Source organism: Primulina tabacum, chromosome 16 (genome assembly GCF_025594145.1).
Source record: "Primulina tabacum isolate GXHZ01 chromosome 16, ASM2559414v2, whole genome shotgun sequence".
In the NCBI taxonomy this organism is placed as follows: Eukaryota; Viridiplantae; Streptophyta; class Magnoliopsida; order Lamiales; family Gesneriaceae; genus Primulina; species Primulina tabacum.
Window position 1 is genome coordinate 36,689,300 of NC_134565.1, and position 18,881 is coordinate 36,708,180.

General features: G+C 31.5%; 2 protein-coding genes across 5 annotated transcripts; both read right to left on the minus strand.

Annotated features, from left to right (window-relative positions):
• Positions 1–1,580: 1,580 nt before the first annotated feature.
• On the minus strand, positions 1,581–7,652 carry LOC142528694 (putative lysine-specific demethylase JMJ16). Of its 4 annotated transcripts, none has more exons than XM_075633790.1 (9): positions 7,527–7,652; positions 6,372–6,655; positions 5,122–5,193; positions 4,951–5,028; positions 4,322–4,840; positions 4,011–4,235; positions 3,716–3,871; positions 3,013–3,381; positions 1,581–2,358 (listed from the first exon to the last, which is right to left on the minus strand). In XM_075633790.1, exons 2-9 carry the CDS (start codon positions 6,648–6,650, stop codon positions 1,807–1,809), a joined length of 2,250 nt encoding a protein of 749 aa, XP_075489905.1. In that variant the 5' UTR covers positions 6,651–6,655; positions 7,527–7,652; the 3' UTR covers positions 1,581–1,806. The 4 variants fall into 4 exon arrangements, with proteins under 4 accessions (XP_075489905.1, XP_075489904.1, XP_075489903.1 ...); XM_075633789.1 differs by having other exon boundaries at positions 7,469–7,547; XM_075633788.1 differs by lacking the exon at positions 7,527–7,652 and adding an exon at positions 7,250–7,292.
• A 1,213-nt stretch (positions 7,653–8,865) lies between these two features.
• On the minus strand, positions 8,866–12,196 carry LOC142529494 (NAC domain-containing protein 21/22-like). The gene is made up of 3 exons (XM_075635049.1): positions 11,913–12,196; positions 10,016–10,281; positions 8,866–9,451 (listed from the first exon to the last, which is right to left on the minus strand). The coding sequence occupies exons 1-3, from the start codon at positions 12,079–12,081 to the stop codon at positions 9,113–9,115; spliced, it is 774 nt and encodes a 257-aa protein (XP_075491164.1). The 5' UTR covers positions 12,082–12,196; the 3' UTR covers positions 8,866–9,112.
• Positions 12,197–18,881: the final 6,685 nt, after the last annotated feature.

The window sequence follows — 18,881 nt, forward strand, 5'->3', positions numbered from 1 at the left end:
AGCCGTTATTTCTTGTTCTGCTAAAATCTTTGAAGACGAAGAATTCAGAGAGCAGAAACAATACCAGCAAATCAAATATGGTAAGAAATTTATATACGAGTCAGATGTTTAATTATCCGACGGGTTGGGAGAAAATTTGTCATCCTACTCTCACCTTTGATTTACGCGGCTTTTGAGGGTCGCTTTGGGTAGGTAAGTGTTAGAATTTTGATGCTTAATGAATGAAAATTAAGCAAATAAATCAATGTGTTTGATTGACAAAATTCGAAAGGAAGAACGAAGCTTAATGAACGAATATTAAGTTCGGTGGTTCTGAATTAAACTCGAAACGAGTTCATCAAATGTTGAAAGAAATTCAAACGAGTAGTCGGAACATGTAAGGGGCGAAAACCGAAGAAAAAAATTCAGTCGTGAACAGTAGCAGGTGCGCACCTGCACGCGCGTCCGAGCGCTCTCGGCAGGTGATGCCGAGGCAGCGCGCGCGCAGGGGCGCATGCACGCGTCCCTTCGTGGTTTTCGTGTCCCTTCGGATTTTTCTAGTATTTTTTCATTTCCTTGGCATTGTTTGATGATTGTGGTCAGTTACAATGGCCAAGTGACACCACTATGAATGAAAGATCATGTCTTTTCACATGAAAAACATTAAATATTGAAAATAAAAAACATATAACACATAACATACTCATTTTGCACATTTTTTCTTCTTCCTTCTTCAACAAGAAAGAGTTCCCTCATTTCTTTGTTATAGAACTTGAATATTTGAGTGCTCATTATTCAAGAGTTGTAGTTGTATCTTGGGAGAAGATTGCCACAAACTTCTAGCACATTGTGAGGGTCAAATTCTTCTTAAAGAGAAAGTGTTCAACACTTGACTCTACAAACTATTTTCATTATTTTCTTTCTTGCTTTTCCTGTCATATTTGAATACCACAACCAACAGTAAGGACTAAGGACTGGGCTGCTTATTTGACAACTTATTTATGTACACTAAAATTAAGGAGCTTTTAATCTCACAAATAATTTTTTTTTATGGTAATCTCACAAATATTAAGGTGTCTGAAACTTCCCATTTTGGGGCCAATGGTTTTTTTTTTTGGGGGGAGTATTTTAGTGGTTAAGAAAAAAAATTATGGTAAGTCAATTTTAGATTTAGTTATTTAACGATTTTATATTATACGAATATTTAATTTTTGTACTCAAAAAATAGGAATAGAGATTATATTTAATTTATATAAATAAAATATATCAACAAATTAAATTTCTTTACACGTTTTATTTATTATCAGAGTTTCTTATTTCTAAGCATCGGAATCGACAAAACAAATGCGCAATCTAGTTTCTGATTTTGGATCCAATAGTTATAAGATCATATTTTTGAGAGAGTGATTTCAATTTCAATTCACGGTTCATATAGAACCGTGATTGAACCTATGAACCGTGATTTGAACCTAACATATTATTTTGAGTTTCTTATTCTTTGTATTCTCGTATAATTTTTTTTTAATAATAAAAAATTTAAAAAATAATAAACAAAAATCTTGAAGATTATAAAATAGTCACGCCATCTTGCAACTTGCAGAGAAAAGAAACACTGGGATTTCGTCACCGCTCAAATATACACAAAGATTTGGTTTTGCTTATCTTATACAACAAAAATATGCATCACCTACAAAACATATATTTTTGATAAAATTATCGACAACTTGATTTGCTTTTGTTCCAGTTCGGTGGGAGAATGGAGAGCAAATGAGAACAATTTCTATCTAACAGAACTTCTCTGAGTCACATTTACAAAACACCGTATAATCAATGCTTTTCATCTTCATCGTCACTAAGGACAACGATGTCAGGTGGAACAACAGATGATTTTACCAAAGTTCCTCTACCAGAGGGTAGTATGGTTGTACCTGGATTTGAGTGTTGCACAGTCTCTTGCCCACTGGAAACAGGACATGGAGACATGGATGTTGCTGCAGGACGCTTATGACCTGAATCTGGTTGATGTAAAGAATTTTTCATAGCACATGAATCTGGAATTGGTTGATTTTTCTTTTTCACCCAGATATGGATTGCTCTCAGATTTCCTTCAAGTGCTTCAACGAGGGACTCCAATGAGGCAATTTTATATCGAAAGAGGAAAATTTTATCTGCCCAGGAAGTACAATAACATAGCTGCTTTGCATGCCGAAGACATGTATATATATCGGGAGAACATGAACAGCATGTAGCAGAAAGGTATAAATCACACAAGCATACGCTGCACTCCCTTTTTGTGCCAGTATCAGCTTCATCTAGCACCCTTGATTGAGATGGATTGCTTATGTGTTTCCTCCTAATGCTTTCAAGTTGAACACGAAACTAAACAAGTAAAAATACGTAATTCAGAATAATTTTCACAACCCCCCAAAAATTAGATTAGTTCAGAAGTAGAATAAGGAAAAACTCATACAAGCGCATTCACTTTTATAGGCCAATGAACAAATGTCCAGCAGCTATGATAGAGCGAAATGGGTGACATATATACAAAATTTTGAAGTTAAAAAGTTCAATTTTAAACTTAAATAGATTGAATCTAAAAATGTTACCACGATCCAAAATGGCAATTGGTCTGTCCAAACCAGCAGTTCAACTAGCAGAAGCTAATGGGGGCTTTGTCATCTTGTGAAACCAAAAAAACCCAGAAACTAATAATACAGGTTTCAAGACTTGCAATGAAGGGTTCGAAATTCATCACCCAGGTAATTCCAATTTATATTATCTATGTATCACAGTTTTTAAGTTCAGACAACCAAAAACCAGTTCACTTTTAGAAACTGAGACATGTTTCAAAACTTGACTCACATGACTTAAAGATGTATACAAGACCTCATACATATGTAAGAAAATACAAGTAAGGTGCTTCACAAGATTTCATCATTAATAGAATCATCATATCAGTGACATATACCTTAAGTGCTTTTGTTAGCTTCACAAGATTTCATCGTTAGCAGAATCATCATATCAGAGACATACCTTAAGTGCTTTTGTTAAGAGCCCATCCTTCCCACAAACACTTTTCCACAGTTGATTACCCGCGGAATCATTTCTTATTGCCAAGGTTTCCCACTGTGCATTCACAGCTTCTATGGCAGCTCCAATCAACAGTCGATCAAAAGAAATTGAACTCTTTCGACAAAAATCATTATACTGTTCTACTGTGTTCAAGCCATGAGGTAACCAGTCGAAAGGAGCAAAACAGACTGATTCCGAACAGTTGAAGCCACAATCGAATTCTGTATGATATGCTCCAGGAAAGATGAGAATAAACTCACGTGGGTTCTGCACACAACGGTACACAGGTATTCCCTCAGACTTTAGCATTGAGGGGGAAAGCTGATATGCCTGTACAAACACAGAAAAGTCATGCACCAGGTAAACCAAAAAATATTGGACTTCACCTAAGAGGTCGTGAATGAAGTAACCTCAGCAGAAGGGAGTGTTAAACTGGAAAAAGGAATTTTTTTATATCAACCAAATGAATGTCATAAGCTCCAATATTTCAATTCATAACATGACAAAATGTGTGATACCCATAGACGCAGAGAACAATCCATTCACTGATTCACAGCGAAATTACCAAGTGAATTCCATAGCATAATAATCTCCATTGATAAAAGAATATTGTACCATACCTCGAAAAATTGAGCAATGTTGATAAAACAATAATGCTACTCACAAGTTCGTGAATTGAAGGATGTTCTGACAATTCCGGACACAGTTTTTTCGCAACTTCGACATACTTGCAGCAATATCTTCCTGGAATACTGTGCCATACTTTAGGGTCACCCAAGTGCAAGTAACATAGAGAATAGAGATGGTGGTCCTCGTTTCTCTATTTCCGACATTCCGACAGGAAAACAGGTTAAATCATGACAATAAAACTAAGGAGAAGAGACAGCAAAACCAATCTGAATAGGACAAACACCACATAATGGTTTCAGAAAGGATGTTGAGAGTAATCTAAGTCTTACCCAACACTGTGATGTAAAGCACATTCCAACGAACAGCTGAGGAACTAAAATGGCAGAGGTACTATCACATCCGAATGGAAGCAGAGAGCTAGAGAGCTTTGGGACGTTATGCAAGTTCCAGGCTGATTCCGCATATTCAGAATGTTCAACTTTATTTTCTAAACAGCTTTTTATGGGAAATCCACTCCCCAAGGCTCGACTTTCCATATCAGTACCATAAAGCACCTTTACAAATTAAAGTAACATTTTGAAGCGAGCTGATAGTAATAATTTATTTACATTGGTTAAATATGACACTTTCGGTGAGATACCTCAATTTCCTCACTGGGATTCTCAATGATTCGCCAATATTCACCCTCCAATCTTGCAATTAATGGTCCCTGATTTTTATGGCCCGCATTCAAGTTTACATCTGAATCTGTAACTTCGTCGTTCTTGCAAAAGTACTGATTCTTGAAATCATCAGCATACTTCTTAAAGCTTTGCAAGGTGTGTTCTGGCCCAGATTCAAAATCAGATCTGACAGCAACGCAGTTAGCTTGCTTGAGCTCAGCCCTTCCATTAAGAGACTCATGCTCCGCTCTTACTGAAACTTTTGGCCTTTTATCTTCAAATTTCTTCATAGTTCTGGATAGTTTTCTCTTTACATAGAAATTTTTAAGCCCGTCAATCTTCTGAATATGAGTATTGAAAGTTGCTTCTTTCCATGTCTGGATATCTTCAAGAAGGCATGGAGGTCGCCAAGAAGGAGGAGGAACAATGCGGCATATTCCATACTTCTCGGCTCTTACTCGTATTTTGGAAATATATTTCATAGGGTCCTTGAACTCCTTGTATAAGGTTATACGGATATGCAACAGCACTATTTAAATCATTTCTAGATAATAATACAAAATTGGAATGACAAAAAGCTTCAGGATATATCTAATGTGTAGAATACCTCTTCGGTGGGATGGAATACAGGAGCATCGTCAAGCACAGGCAGGCATGACTCTTTGGGATGCCACCTAGCAGTGACCTATCAGAATCTTTTTAAGAAAGTCCATATACAGAAAATCGATGCCATAAAAAAATTAATTCTGAAAATAAGTAAATAAGGAACTGAATCAACCTTTACACAGTCATGACAACTTGCACATCCCCGGAAAACTCCTTTTGGAAGGCTAACTCTCAATGAGTGATCCTGGGAAAGAAAGCTTCAATATCAGTCATCCATCAAGAGGAAATTATCTAACATGGTCTAAACTGCACCCATTAAAAAGATCGCGCACACACAAATACACAAAAAGTAAAAAACAGACAACAATAAATGCTGGAGTGGCTAAATGTGTTTCTGTTAATTCATGACTACTAGATGGTAAACATTCTGCATATGTCAATTCCACGTAGGTTGCAAACATTGGGATAAATCAAAACCAGAATTAGCTAGCCCACGGTGACTTGCAAATGATTATAAAATTACATCAAACTACTCAGTAAACAGTAATTTGAGATTAACAAACATCAATAAGCTAAATTCAACAACAGGTATTAATATCAACCCCATAATAGAATCCATCATGCTATTAATCCATTCAATGTCTAACTAATCACATAACTTGTCTCCAAGTTTATCGAACACTGCTCGTTATATCATGGCCATGCTAAAGGTACATCCTTTATTTTATCTTTTGACAACTTTCTGAGCATGTTTTGGAGTTCCAGCATGAAACCAAGAAGTTTCCAAGACTGTCATGTTGTGACTTAGTGTCATACACATGAACTACTAGTTTTCCGAGTGCCCCAACATCTTAGCTAATAGCAGATACCAAAGCCAAAACAGTTATATCACCTAGCTGGCAAATAGCTGTCCATGCAAAAGTAGCATATCCAAAATCAAGATTAATATACTGATAACAAATTTCATTGTGAGAAAATCCTCAGAAGTTATTTTCTTTATTCTCCGAATGAAACTAAAGCTTTTCTCCACTTGGGAAATCAAGAACAAACCATTTATCTTATTAGTTTCTTAAGATTTTTCTGAGATTATGTTTAGATTTCCTCCATACTAAACTGATTCTCCGAATGAAACTAAAGCTTTTCTCCACTTGGGAAATCAAGAATAAACCATTTATCTTATTAGTTTCTTAAGATTTTTCTGAGATTATGTTTAGATTTTCTCCATACTAAACTGATTCCCCCATGTTTTACATGGTTCACTTACTTGGTTCACCATCTAACTTGGCAAACCAATTTAGTGAGCTTATGCCTAAATATTTAAAAGAAAAACCAAATGCCACACATGGAAGGTAAAGAAAGAACTATACAGGTGCAAATTCAAAGAAAGGGTACGTAAAAATAACATCCGAAAGATGAGAAGACCGTGTCAACTTCAGTCTCTTCAAGGTTATCATTTTGCAAAGCACAATCAAATTGATTATGAAGTATCCATGGTCTCTGACTGAATGAGGTCTTGAACTTTTTGATGGCGTGTTTGCTAAGTGGATCGATTCTTTCAGTGGCCATATCATCAGTAGCCTCCTCACTACCATTTGCTGTCCTCTTCAATGTCAAGGATGTTAGAGACACGAATCCAGGTGGAACTGATAATTTTTCTTCACTGCCATTTCTAAGAGATTGCATTGAGCGCTTTGTCCCCATCAATTCTGTAAAGAAAGGAAAATATACATTAACGACATTCGATCCACAAGTTTATCAACACGAATATGTAACCCAGAAACAGTATCTACTTTAAAATGATCCAGCATTAGCACCAATTGACCTAATCGTAAGCTGGAAAAAATCACATTCGTTTCATATCCATATTATGTATGAAAATTAGCGACATAAATCTAGGAAAGGGAAATACAGGAAGCATACAGAAGAATAACCATCCCAAATCAAAGGATACTGAATAAAACCGAAAAGAAGACAAACACAAAATCTAGCGGGTAGAATTAATATCAAGAGACATCTACTCAATACCCATCACTAAACATTTAATACTCAATATTCTCTAAAATTGATAACTATGCTCACTGATAAATGTCAGGTGAGAAAAATATATCAAATAATGCAATTTCATGATTTATACAACATACTTTCGGTGTTCAGGTAACCTATCAATATATTCCCTCAAACTCCAGCAATGACTCTCTACAGTTCCAAAAAGATGTATACAATTCTGCAAGTATTCCGGCTAATAACCTAATAAATTACTTCTAAGGACTCAAAAATCATACAATAACTAGGCAACGAACTTGAACATAAAGTAAAACAAATTTCCATTTCCAGCTTCTTCACGCAAGAACCCAACAAAATCAAATTCCTCAAGAAATAGCAACACAGACCCACGGAATTGAGCTGTCAAACAATTGGTCATCACCAAAACAGCGAATTAATAAGCTCATAATTACACCGATCAAATAATACACTCCTTTATGATAAACATGAACTCGAGTAATGTGAAAAAATCACACATTTCATAATTCCCAAAGTAAGAACCACAACGGAAATAGGAACGGAAGAAACTCGAACCGTGAAACAAAAATGAGCAGCCAGTAACGGAGATCGACGATTTAATTAGAAAATAATCCTTAAAAATTAATCAGATAAATGATCAGGGAGAAATAGCATTTTGCCCCCTTAAAACATTAAAAAAAAAACGATAATATCCTTCGTCAAAATATTTTAGATAATAATATCTAGTTTTTTTTATTTTAATTTGAATAATTAAATATTCAAACAATAATTATATTATTAAATTTAATTCTTTATTCTTAAATAATAATAATATTTAAAAATAAGTTAATTATTAAGATATTATTATAATGACATGTATTAATACTATAATATTATTTATATTATATAAATTTTATAAATAAAGGATAAGAAATAATCCATGTAAAATAAAAAATTTATAAGATTTGAAGTAAAATTGATTTATCCACCACCAATAGAAAACAATTCTGGAGCCTTTCTATTCTTTTTTTTTTTTTTGTTCTTTTAATTTAATGTCATGTTTATTTATTTAATAAATTGATATTGATGTCACATATCAAACATGATGCATTTTTAATTTACAAGAAAAATAATTTTCGACCCGTTTTACCTATAAAGACTCATGAGATCATCTCATTCTTTGAAAATTATTTGTCTGATAGGGTTGACCTGTTTGACAGATAAAGATTCGTGAGACCATTTCACAAGAGATCTACTTACTATATGTTTATTATCCAACGACGTCGATTTACATTAATTTGTTCATATGTTTTATTTTGTTGCTTCGATTATTGATTACAACTTGTCAACAACTTCATTAAATTCTAACTAAATAAAACGAAAGAACAAATAAATCGACGTCGCATATTGCCAAGAAATTCAGCTTGACGTGATAGGTTATTAATATAGTAATTAAAAGATGTATTGTATCGCCATGCACATAAATCATTTTTATTCATTTAAAGAGTTTTTTAAGCCCAAATGTCCATTAAATACTTGAGTTGTTTCATATCAGAGTGTACTTAACGACTATAGATCGAACTCCATGTTCCGTCGTCGCAAGATATTCAACGGCGACATTCAAATTCCATCGTTAAATCCATTTGGAGAGAACGAAATTGAAGACTACCGGTACTTTCATGTACAGACGGATTATTCCTTTGTCAATTGCCGATAATTATTTCATATTCATGAACTTGAATATAACTCTACTATAAAATCTAGCTCAATAAAGAATATTGTCGAAATCTATATATACAACTTCAAATAATTTAATTCAGATAGTGTGAGCCATCTGACAAAGTGAAACTGGTTTTTTAAAAATAAATGATGAGATATTATTTATGCACACAACAATCCAAAATTTTCATAGCCCACAAATTCATAACTATTTAAACTAAAATTGATCTAATATATATTGTTTAATAATAATATTTACATGTACCCCAAGCCCACATTTCTGGATAGCTACAACAATCATCTCATACATTTTATATTTTCACAAATTATCGTGCATCCTAACATTACATACATATATATATATATATATACATATATATACCAAATTGTCTTAAACGTGCAATTTTATAAACTACTAGGATGATCACCAATTAAGACAAACTCTATGAAATGATTGCTCCATTCGAATCATCGTCGAAATTCATGTCGAACAAGAACCCGTAATCGTCTTCACATCTAGGAGTACTACTCGATGGATCACGATCCGGACTGTTGATCAAGTCATTGTATCGCGACATTTGTTGATCAAGGTGGTAGCCTGGCCCCCCCGAAGTGCTAGGGTTTTGAAGAGATGAGCCATTGGAGAAGAAGGAATTGATGATGTTTTGGAAGCCACCATCCAAATTAGCGCAACATGTGTTGAGATGATCCGGATCATATACATTTTGTGTGCTATTTTCACTTCTTGATTTGTAAAATACTCTGCATAATACCCAGTCTTCCTGTCAAATTCCAACACGAATCGATTATATTTAAGAAATTTCGACTCAGAGGCATGCAGTTGAAACTCTAAAATTACAATAAAAACAATTTTACATGTATGTATATATATATATATACACACACACACACACACACACACATACACATATATTCAAATTATAATAGAGTACTTCACATAGACTATCAGAATTTTTGAGTTTCCGTGGAGTATAAGTAAGTTTCTTGAAACTTATATAAATACGCATTGCCACCTAAGTGACCTCATTATATTTCTCTAATTTCACATTTCTTAACACGTTATCCTTAATTATTCCTTTCTCCAGAGAACATATGTTTCAATAATTAGGTCGAATGAATTAAACAAAAAATTATTAACAGAATAAATACTCGAAATTTAAATTTAAAAAAGAATTAACTATATATTTAAATTTATATTTTCAGAAAAATTATGTTATAATATTTGGATTTTTTTTATATATTTAATAAGCCCGACTCAATCACCTACATGCATGCCAATAGACCACGATAAAATTTTATAATTAAACCGAAATTAAGTTGCCAACCTTAGGAGGCACGTGAGGGTTCTCTAGACGAAACTCATGCATGATCCATCCAGTCTTGATTCCATTAGGAGCTCTACTCTTGTAGAAAACCAAAGTCTTTCTCATGCCCACTATGGCTCGAGTCCCAGGATCGACCACCGTTCGATCTTTACCGGTAGCCTTCCAGTAGCCTGAGGTGGTGGCCCGATTGGTTCGATATCCAGTTGCATACTTGCGATCACGGAAGCTAAAGAAGTACCACTCGCTTGAATTCAACTTTGCTAAATCTTTTAAAAAAACAATATTAATTATTAATCTCATGGTTTTAGTTAAGTTCTATTCTTGATCATAAATTAAATATTGTTTGATTATCAATTTCAAATCACTTCCATAATATATATATAATATATATATATATATATATATATATATATGTATATATATTATGGAAGTGATTTGAAATTGTTAATCAAATTTATTTATTTATTATATGTGTGTGTGTATTGGAAGTAAGTGTGGGATACAACTATCCATATATAAGTTAGTTATATTTCATCACTTGCAATATATTGTTAACTTGTATGACGATTTCTGCAAAGGTGACAAAAAAAGTTGGTTACAAGTCACCAAGATTCTCAAGGCAAGCATGCATACATTATACTTTTTCTAATTTCTTATAGTTTTGAAAAATCAAATTTATAATATAAAATGGAAAATTTGTTTAGCCTTTTTCTATACTTATATAGACTAAAAATATACATAGAGGTCACAATAATTATAAGGTAAGAAGTTTATGTCACAGTTCTTGTCATCTCTTGTAATCACAAACAATAGTCGATACAAATGCAATCTCGTAATATTAGTTTTATGAATATATAATTTCTTAAATAAAGTATATAGGTTTTAAATTTTCAATTAACTAAAATTTGAGTCATGCGTGCTTGTGATCAAATAATATATTTGTAAAATATTTTAAAAATTTCCTCAGTGAAGTTATTTTTGAGATAGAAAAGCTCGTGCATATTTGTATCGGCTGAAATGCAATCTTTTAAAGTTAGTTTTTATTAATTTTTTCTAATATTTTTTACAGGATTTTCAAATACACAAAGGCTTATCGAAATAATATTCTCTGCCTTTTGTCACATAATATATATATATATATATATATATATATATATATATATATATGTTCAGTTACAAAATATTATCCAGTAGTCTCAGCATACGTTGTCAAGATTCACTGAACCTACGATAAAAAATGTGTGTTCGATACCTTTTTCTTCGAAAAACTGCAGACCCTTTCTAGATTTCGTCACACTTTTGCTGAAAGTTACAATAAATTTTGTTCATTTTCGTAATTAAATTTTATTAGCTGGGTACTCTCAAGAGATAATTAGAACATATTTAATACATACATATTTTCATGAAGCAAACCTTAAATTTTTCAGGTGCAAATGCATGCACTCAGTTATGTGCTTCATCCAGCCATTTAATGTAACACCCTTCTTTGTGTGTTGTAATAAATCATTAAAGAAAACATTGTTTGGTTTTAATGAGAAGCATAAAATTCTTTGAACTTGTGCTCTCAACGGAGCTAGCTGGATCATAATATATATACACACATGTACGCATACATATATGTATACATACATCAACGCGTGTTTGTGTGTATCAATGATTTTAAATCAAAATCAGGAAAAAAACATACCAAACTCAAATAATTAAGAAAAGTGTGATGAGATGGGACAAAAAACTATCGTATGCAACTAACCAAATCATCAGAAAAAAATAAAAAATAATAAAATTTGAAAACACTTGGTTTTTAAAAAACAATCGCCCTTAAAAACATCGATCTCCGACTAAATTTTCGAGTCGGTCTTGTGCGTGTGTGTCCATATATATATGAAAAGAAACCTACCAGGAAGCTGCCATGGCTCACATGTATGCAGATCGATTTCCATCAAAGTTTCTCTGACAACTTCTTCATTAGCGATCTTTTTGTAAAGATAGTGGCAGATCAACTCTTCGTCGCTCGGATAGAACCTAAAACCGGGCGGCAGCGTGGCTCCGATATCTCTTAAACTCATTTTTCTTACAGATATAATATCTGAATGGATCCCTTTCAAGAATTTAGGGTTTGAGATACAAGAAATATATGTGTAACTTTAGAGGGGAAGGATTTGGAGAATTATTTTATATATGTGGTGATTAATTAAATGAAAGAGCTATGGCTTTATATATAAAGAGATACGATAATTAATGACAAGCTTGGCAAAATGGAAATTTATTTAATTATTTGTGTTTATATTTAAATGATAAATATAATGTAGCTTTTAAATCATGCTTGTCTAATTTTGTTAGAGTAACTCTCTTGTGAGACGGTCTCACGAATCTTTATCTGTGAGACAGATCAACCTTACTGATATTCACAATAAAAAGTAATATTCTTAGCATAAAAAATATTACCTTTTCATGGATGACCCAAATAAGATATCTGTCCCACAAAAGACAGCCCGTGAGACCGTCTCACACTAGTTTTTGTCATTTAGTTATGGTTAAATGTATATATTCATGTGGGTCTTTCAAGAAAAGGAGAACTACCAAGAAACTCTTACGTGGGCGATAGGGGAGGATTTTTGCCACTCCAAATTATTTAAATTAGAATGTGATAAATTTATTTGTATACTGAAAATTATAGAGAAGAAAACTCCAAACATTTTTAATAATGTATGTATACTTTTTGTTTTTCATTTTTATGCTTGAAAATTAAAATAAATTTAATGAAAGATAAATGTGATAAATGTTCATCACTGGATACACTTTTAGGGGACGAAATTATCTGCTACAATTATTGCTATAAATCGTGTTATATTTTTGCTCAAAATAGCTCTGTTTGCACGAATTAAAAAAAATTAAAATTTTCGAACATTGTCTATAAATAAATATAATAAATCACAGACAACAGATTTTTTGTTCATTTTTTTTTAAGGAACGAAATCCAAATCCTATGTCTAAATAAAATGAAGAACCTCCAAAATACTCCTTTTGACGACCATATCGCTATGTACATTTTGTATAACAAACAAATGCGTATAGACAAATTAAATATCGACACGTTATTAAATTTTCTTCAACAATCTAATTATTTAATGAATGTGGTTTAAGCTTAATTATTCTCCCAAATCCAGAACCAGCATGATGATACTGGGAAACAATGTTGTAATTGATTTTTTTTTCTTATCGTATCTTCATTTTATCTACAAAATGATTTGAGAAATTTAGAGGGGCAAGAACGAATATTAGAGAAGAAAGTGAAAAAAATAATTATTTTTATATCTCTAGTCAATAAAATTTAAAAATTGAAGGGAGGTGGTAGCACTCAGCCATCCCCTTGGCTCCGTCGCTATATAGATAATTGGACTAATATTTGGAAAAGGTAAAATAATACACTGGATGCAAAAATAGGGAAAATTTTCATATTCATCTGGTAAAATGTCATATTTTCTGTTTCGTCCATTTACTTGTCAATATTGGGTCCTAGAATAATAACTTTGTTTTCCTTGTTTTTATTTTTATTTCTATTTTGATGGAAGGATGACATGATATCGGAAAATGTTGACGTGTCTGGTGTCACGTCAGCCGTATAAATAGGAATAAAAAGAAAAACAAAAACAAATTTATTGTTAGTACTAAAACCCAACTTTATAGGACGAAATCCAAAAATTATTATTTCAAAAGTATATTTATAATTTTTTTTTTCTGCTGTTGGTGAGAAACAAGGAGACACAGCTCATGTTTTAAAACATTTATCCTTTGATATTCCTAATTAATTATAACCTAAACCATGTCTAGATTAGATCATATATACATGCACGTAATTAATCAATATAATAATCACTGGCTTACTATATCGCTGGCATTATTTGGAGTCGTTTCTCATAATTATTTGTGTTGCATGACACATCCGACGCAATCAGAAGTAGATGCAAAGGAAGCATAATCCAACACAAAAAATTTAATTGAAAAATTGGAGTTTATAATTGTATATATTTTTTTTATTAAGATAAAATTTATTTTTTCGTGATATACATACAGTAACGTATATACGTGAAAACAATATTCAGGTATAGAATATGATGGCAGTGGGTTTTCTATATATCTTTAAATAAAATCCAATTTTCAAAATTTACCCGAAATTTTCGCCAAAATTTTATTATTTTCCTAAATTTATCGAAAATTTATATAATTCCTCTGGAAACAAAGAACTCACAAGATAATTTACTAATCAAAGCCATATTTAAAAATATTATGTCGATGGTATTGATTTAGACTTTATGATTTTTTTTTAAAAAAAATCTATGAATTTTCATGATTTTTCTAAACTAAAATCGAAACTTCATGATTTTTTAAATCAGATTCGGAATTTTAATCAAAATCGATATCAAATATCCTGCTGATAAATATTCAATCAATGGGTCAACAATGTTCAATCTCTATCTTGAGGGATTCTTAATAATTTAAAATTGATGCTAAAAATCGTGGTGTTTTGAAAAATATGGGAATCTGCCAATGATCATGATAGAATTCAATTATTCCAAATACAAGAAAATTATTATATAAATTATTTAAAATATCTTGAAAATGTTTGATAAATTTTTTACTCTCAAGTAACTAAGGAATATTTTAAATATTTTATTAAATTTTTGGAAGAACTATTGATATGACAGTTTGAAATGCCAAATTATGCAAAGATCAAAGACAAAAACGATATTATTTGTCAAATATAAACATAATTTAATTTCAATAATTGGGTGTCCCATTCCCATCTTGTAGACAGAGGGATTATTGTATTTAGCCTCAAACAATAATATCAGCACAAAAATGACGTCGTCATTTGTGGTTTTTTTCTGATTAATTATTGACGTCTTGACGTGAATTATTTTAGGTTGTACTTAGATTCATGATTTCAAATTTCCTCTTCAAATTAAATATCTTTTTTAAAATCAAATTTATATATTCAAATACAACCTTATTTCATACAAATATATATTTTCCAATAAATTATGTAATTATCTTTATAGTTAGAAATATCTTATTGATGTGTTATAAGCATGGTTTAATTATTTCGATCTAATTAGTCAACCTATTTCAATTTCGTATTTTTCTAGGTTAAAATTATTGAAGCATGGTGTCTACAAAGGACCAAGTCCGTTAAACATTTGTAATAAATTTATAAATAGAGAAGCAGACTCACTATTCAGGGTACACCCTCATTTGCCCTACTTAAGCTATCTAATTTCCAAAGAATATATTTGAATTGTTTTATAACTTGAACGTCGGAGTGTCTACGTCAGAAAATCTCTAACGTTTAATTTGTTCTAGACGTAAGTGACAACCCACAACGTTTGTTGTTTATTAGATACTCGAATCCGTTTACGAGGCTGTCAAATTACCGGTCTACCAATACTTGCATTCTTATGCGAAAGATTACATTTTCTTTGATACATCACATATTATTTGTAACATGGGTTTTTGTAATCATTAATTTTTCAAAAATATTTATGTTTTTTTTAGAAAAATGAGAGAAGAAATCCACGTAGGTCCAAACATTTGCATGTGACGGAAATGTGGGTACAATTCATCAGTACCACCTGGCATGAGTTGTGACTAAATCTTTTGGAAAAATTATATTTAAATTTTTTAATAGATGTCCGAGTTTATTTTTATTATTTTTAAATATATTTAATAATTAATAGGAAAAATAAATTGATTATTCAAAAGTTTCCACATTTATTTTCCAATCTCATCATCCTAAGTCTTAATTACGGCTATCTTATCATCCTAACATTGAAGAAAATAATCTTTCCAAAAAAAAATTGAAGAAAATAAATTCAAATTTACAAAAACATATTTTATTCACGTACGTACTCAGTGGAATAATATAAATTATTAAGTGAGAATCTAAATAGGGTTAGGGTTAAATTATTTTTGTAACAGTAACAGTCAAGGTCTTCTATATTTCGATCGTTGTAATTTTATATCCCGATTTATACTTAGATACGTAAAGTGAATGGGAAAAAAAAAAATCGTCGATAGGTCCTCCACGCACGTTGGGATATATAGATTTTTTATAATTTAATTAGTCAAATTTTGTTGAGTAAATTAGATAAAAATCCTCGATCCATGTTTTGATTTAATATTTAATTTTCAGGGTCTAAAATATTAGTTTGAACTCCCAAATTTTAAACTAAAAGATCAAATATTTCATTGTTCTATAATTGGACTATTAGAGCCGATGTAAAATTATTATTACAATGTAATTAAATATTTGAGGAGGATAATTTTCTCAAATAGTATGGATCCGAACACATATTCGAGATTAATCATTTGCAGGAATTATTTCAATACTTTAAAATATTTGAAACAAAAAGATCTAATCAATGTTAGATATCAGGAGCAAAGTGAAACTTATCATGAGAAGATCTAACCAGTGTTAGATATCAGGAGCAAATATCTAACTTAACAAGAAGATCTAACCAATGTTAGATATCAGGAGCAAGGATTTAAATTTATGATTCAGTCTAATAAGTTCTTGGAAATAGTACCAGTTTCATCTAAACTCTCTAGGATCTTAGGAAAATCCAAAAGACGAATTATGACATTATATTATATTATGTACCACAAAAGGTGGAAAAAAAATCTTTGAAAACAAAAGAAATTCTTGTAAAATTAAGGGATATTCAAACAAGAATTTAAACTCTAGAACAAAAATCAAGTTCTAGTAAAAAGACTTCGGTAGGAAGGTTGCTATCATCCTTTGGTACTGGACCCTTACTATACTAAAGAGAGATAACCAAGGTGACACCAAAACATTTAGCCGAAGAAGAAAAAATAATCAATCTAATTAAAAATGTCACGTAGAATAATTTCATCTGGTGACAACTTTATAAATGATTGGTCTTGATGATCTCCAAGGTCTTGCAGAATTTTTTGCAAATCTCAAGGTCGTAAATCTGAAAATGAACACGATTGGAGGTGAACAATCCACAATAACATGGTCATATTTTAATGAACCACCAAGCCAAAGTATGAAATCTCATAATACAAATTTGAGATAACCCCAAACATATTTTCATGTTGGTGGAGAAGCACACCAAACGTGAACCAGATCAAGGAGAAGAAAAATTTTCTTGAACTAAACATTCTATGGGAAATCTGTTTTGAACATATATATCTATATGAGGTTATGTTTAACCTTGATGTACTAGATTTCAAAAACAGAGAAGATCGCATTTATGATTGGACATCCGATATGAGAATCGCAGAAGGAACACTTGAGCTCAATAGAGAAGGATTCACTAAATTTTTAGAAATGAGTCTTATGGGATCTGTAACTTCGGTAGAACCAAATAGTCAGTTCTAATCGAAGAATCTCTCAGTGAGATAGCTAGAAGAATGACTACCTTATTTAAAGTACAATTTATAGGAATAAATTATTTTAACAGTCAAGACACAGGAAAAATATATATATATATATACTCAAACTTTGTATAGTATTGAATTACATGATATCTGTTTAGTTGATGAATATATTATGTTATTAATTAAATATAGCAAGCTGCCATGGAGTAAAAAAACTCGCCCGAAATTCTGTAATATGAATCATGTGGGAAGATGATAATAAAACATTTGCCCAAAATACCCAAACCAAAAAAACCATAATTCAGGAAAGGTTTTTGGCTAAGATCTAACTGAAAGCATAATCCAGAAACAAGCCCAAGTATTGAAGAACACCATAAAAAAAATTTCATCGAGGATCATACAAAAGCAGAATATTCTCCGACAAAAATAAAGCATACATGTGATCCAACCACTCTATTAATGGAAGATGAATCACTACTAAAAGACGATTCCACTAAATAGTGGAAAATGAATCACTCAACCACTCATAAAGACAAGTCACTAACTATTAGTTGAAGGGATCATCCATCGTAAGAAGTTGTCAGTCATAACTGACAGAATAATTCACAAGATTTGAAGTCCGGATTTCAAATCCACCAAGATTTCTGTAAATGTCAATGTATAAGGAAGATGAAGACATCATTTAACTTCTTCTTGTTATTTCAAATAAATTTTAATATTTCTCTTTCTTAATTTATTTGTTGAATTTCGGCTACTATAAGTAGCTAAGCAAGTTCCTCCTCCTCTAGGAGGTTACCATGTACTAATAAATTATATGTTTGAATAAAAAGATCAAGATTTATTGTCTCTCTCATATATTATTTTCAAATTGAACTATTTTATTATACACTTTGAGATATGAAACAAAACATGGTTTTTCTAAGTGCTATTGAAGGAATCTGCGTCAGAAACTATATGTTGTGAGTGCGTGGTTAGGCTGTGAGTAGCAATCTGTAAAGCTCAGTGGATACAACCCGACGACACTTCAATAAAAGAGGTAAACTGTTATTTTATTTAACGGAATCACAAGGAACCATAAAAAATAAAAATAAATAAATAAATTTAATATAATCAAGATATATTAGCTGAAAACTTTGTATAACTCTATTTTTTTAGACTATATGTCTTTAAGAATATGCTCGATAGATATAACAACGCCACATACCAAGATTAAAAAGCTCAAATATGATTTTTCAACATTGAAAATAAAATGAAGAGCTTAAACTAACTTTTAAGGAATGAGAGAATAAAACATAAATGAAACTATAGTTTAAGTATTTATTTACAATTTACCCAAATTTGATCATAGTTCAGTAAATTGCTTTGCTTTCAGGATATGCATGTAGTATGATTTAATGATAGTGCTAATATCACGTTTCGAAATGATATGACTAATAAGATGATCAAAACCTTATCTAGCTAGGCT

What these genes read in the sequence shown, in the direction of transcription:
- LOC142528694 (XM_075633788.1), bottom strand. Translation starts at nt 7,277, where the DNA reads ATGGAAATTTGTTTTACTTTATGTTCAA. An exon ending in AAGAGACTGAAGTTGACACG is followed by an intron (nt 5,194 to 6,371) that starts GTCTTCTCATCT and finishes TTTCTTTCCCAG; the next exon opens with GATCACTCATTGAGAGTTAG. An exon ending in TCTTAACAAAAGCACTTAAG is followed by an intron (nt 2,359 to 3,012) that starts GTATGTCTCTGA and finishes TTACTTGTTTAG; the next exon opens with TTTCGTGTTCAACTTGAAAG.
- LOC142529494 (XM_075635049.1), bottom strand. Translation starts at nt 12,081, where the DNA reads ATGAGTTTAAGAGATATCGGAGCCACGCTGCCGCCCGGTTTTAGGTTC. An exon ending in TGAGCCATGGCAGCTTCCTG is followed by an intron (nt 10,282 to 11,912) that starts GTAGGTTTCTTT and finishes TTTTTTTAAAAG; the next exon opens with ATTTAGCAAAGTTGAATTCA. An exon ending in ACCCTCACGTGCCTCCTAAG is followed by an intron (nt 9,452 to 10,015) that starts GTTGGCAACTTA and finishes GGAATTTGACAG; the next exon opens with GAAGACTGGGTATTATGCAG.